This window comes from Gadus chalcogrammus, chromosome 1, assembly GCF_026213295.1.
Source record: "Gadus chalcogrammus isolate NIFS_2021 chromosome 1, NIFS_Gcha_1.0, whole genome shotgun sequence".
Taxonomy (NCBI): Eukaryota; Metazoa; Chordata; class Actinopteri; order Gadiformes; family Gadidae; genus Gadus; species Gadus chalcogrammus.
In genome coordinates, this window is record NC_079412.1 from 25,131,795 (window position 1) to 25,132,993 (window position 1,199).

At 55.3% G+C, this 1,199-nt stretch overlaps 1 protein-coding gene across 1 annotated transcript in view; it reads left to right on the forward strand.

Moving 5' to 3' along the window:
* Positions 1 to 530, forward strand: part of LOC130386628 (espin-like) — an 18,009-nt gene extending 17,479 nt beyond the window's left edge. The window contains exons 7-8 of the mRNA XM_056595677.1: positions 22 to 114; positions 223 to 530. Coding sequence (XP_056451652.1) covers positions 22 to 114; positions 223 to 530 — 401 coding nt within the window. The remainder of the gene's footprint in view (positions 1 to 21; positions 115 to 222) is intronic.
* Positions 531 to 1,199: the final 669 nt, after the last annotated feature.

Sequence of the window (1,199 nt, forward strand, 5' to 3'; positions counted from 1 at the left end):
TCTTAATGGTATTTGTCTCAGGTGGTTCAGCGACGGCCATCACCAACATGCAGGCCTACATGGACATGCTGAACCCAGAAATCAGGTCCGATGTCCCGCAGGGGAGCGCGCCCTCCTCGGCCGCGGGCTCCCAGGCCCCTGGGCCTGCACCTTCGTCATGTCCAGCATCAGAGATGGACCTACCGGACCTGCCTCCACCTCCCCCCCCACCACCACCTCTACCGCCCCTCATCCCTCCACCCCCGCCCGAGTTCCCTCCCCCGCCTCCCCCACCCGGGGTAGAGGCCACCCTGCCCCCACCCCCACCCCCTCTCCCACCCCCGCCGCCGCCCGGCTACCCGGCCCCCCTGCCCCCGTCCGGGGTCCCGGGGCAGCAGCCCCTGAGGGCTTCGGGTTCTGCAGAGTACCTGAAGATCAAGAACAACCTGCGGCACGTGGAGAACGACAAGAGACAGGTGAGGCTCCCTCCGGGGACCGTGGAGAGACTTAGGAAGCCTCACACTGGGCCTGGTGGCCCGTTGACACTTTGAGACTGCAGGGCATCCCGCAGAAAAGTTATTAGTTAAGGTGAAGGGGCTTACTGTCAGACCGGGGGCTGGGGGGGGGTAAGGTTTAGGGTTAGTGCACTATCTTTACAGGTTGACAATTTATGCTTCTTTTCATGCAGGCTCTCAGATGGTTGCCCCGTAGCCTGATCTATGCATAGAGAGTGAATGAAGTTTGATTATTTTATACTTTTGTATAATATTTACAATTAAAATTCAAAAAAAGTAGAACTTTTTTTTGTGACCTCGTAGTTAACGCGGCAGGCGTGTGTTGCTCAGGCGGCCGCCTAAGCTGTAAAGTCCTTTTACTCTGGACTGTCTATGTGATCAAGGGCTGTGCAAAGAAAGTGGACGATGTGAGATGGGGGGGGGGGGGTGGCTTTTTTTCGGCCATCTTGTTTACGCATTGTTGGCTCTCACACTAGCCTACGGCTGGACCCTCAGAAGGACAGTGTGTGCTATTCAGTGGGTTGTGTCAGTCGCCATTTTGTGCCTGGTTGTATTGTAGGCGTTGAGGTGGTTTGATTCATGAGAATGGTTCGCTATGCAGTGAGTTGGCAGAGTTTCATTTAGTGTTTGTGGTCGGATAAAAGGACTTCACTGCCAGCATTTTTCAGCAAACCTTTCACATCTCATAGGTCCCATCTTTACTGT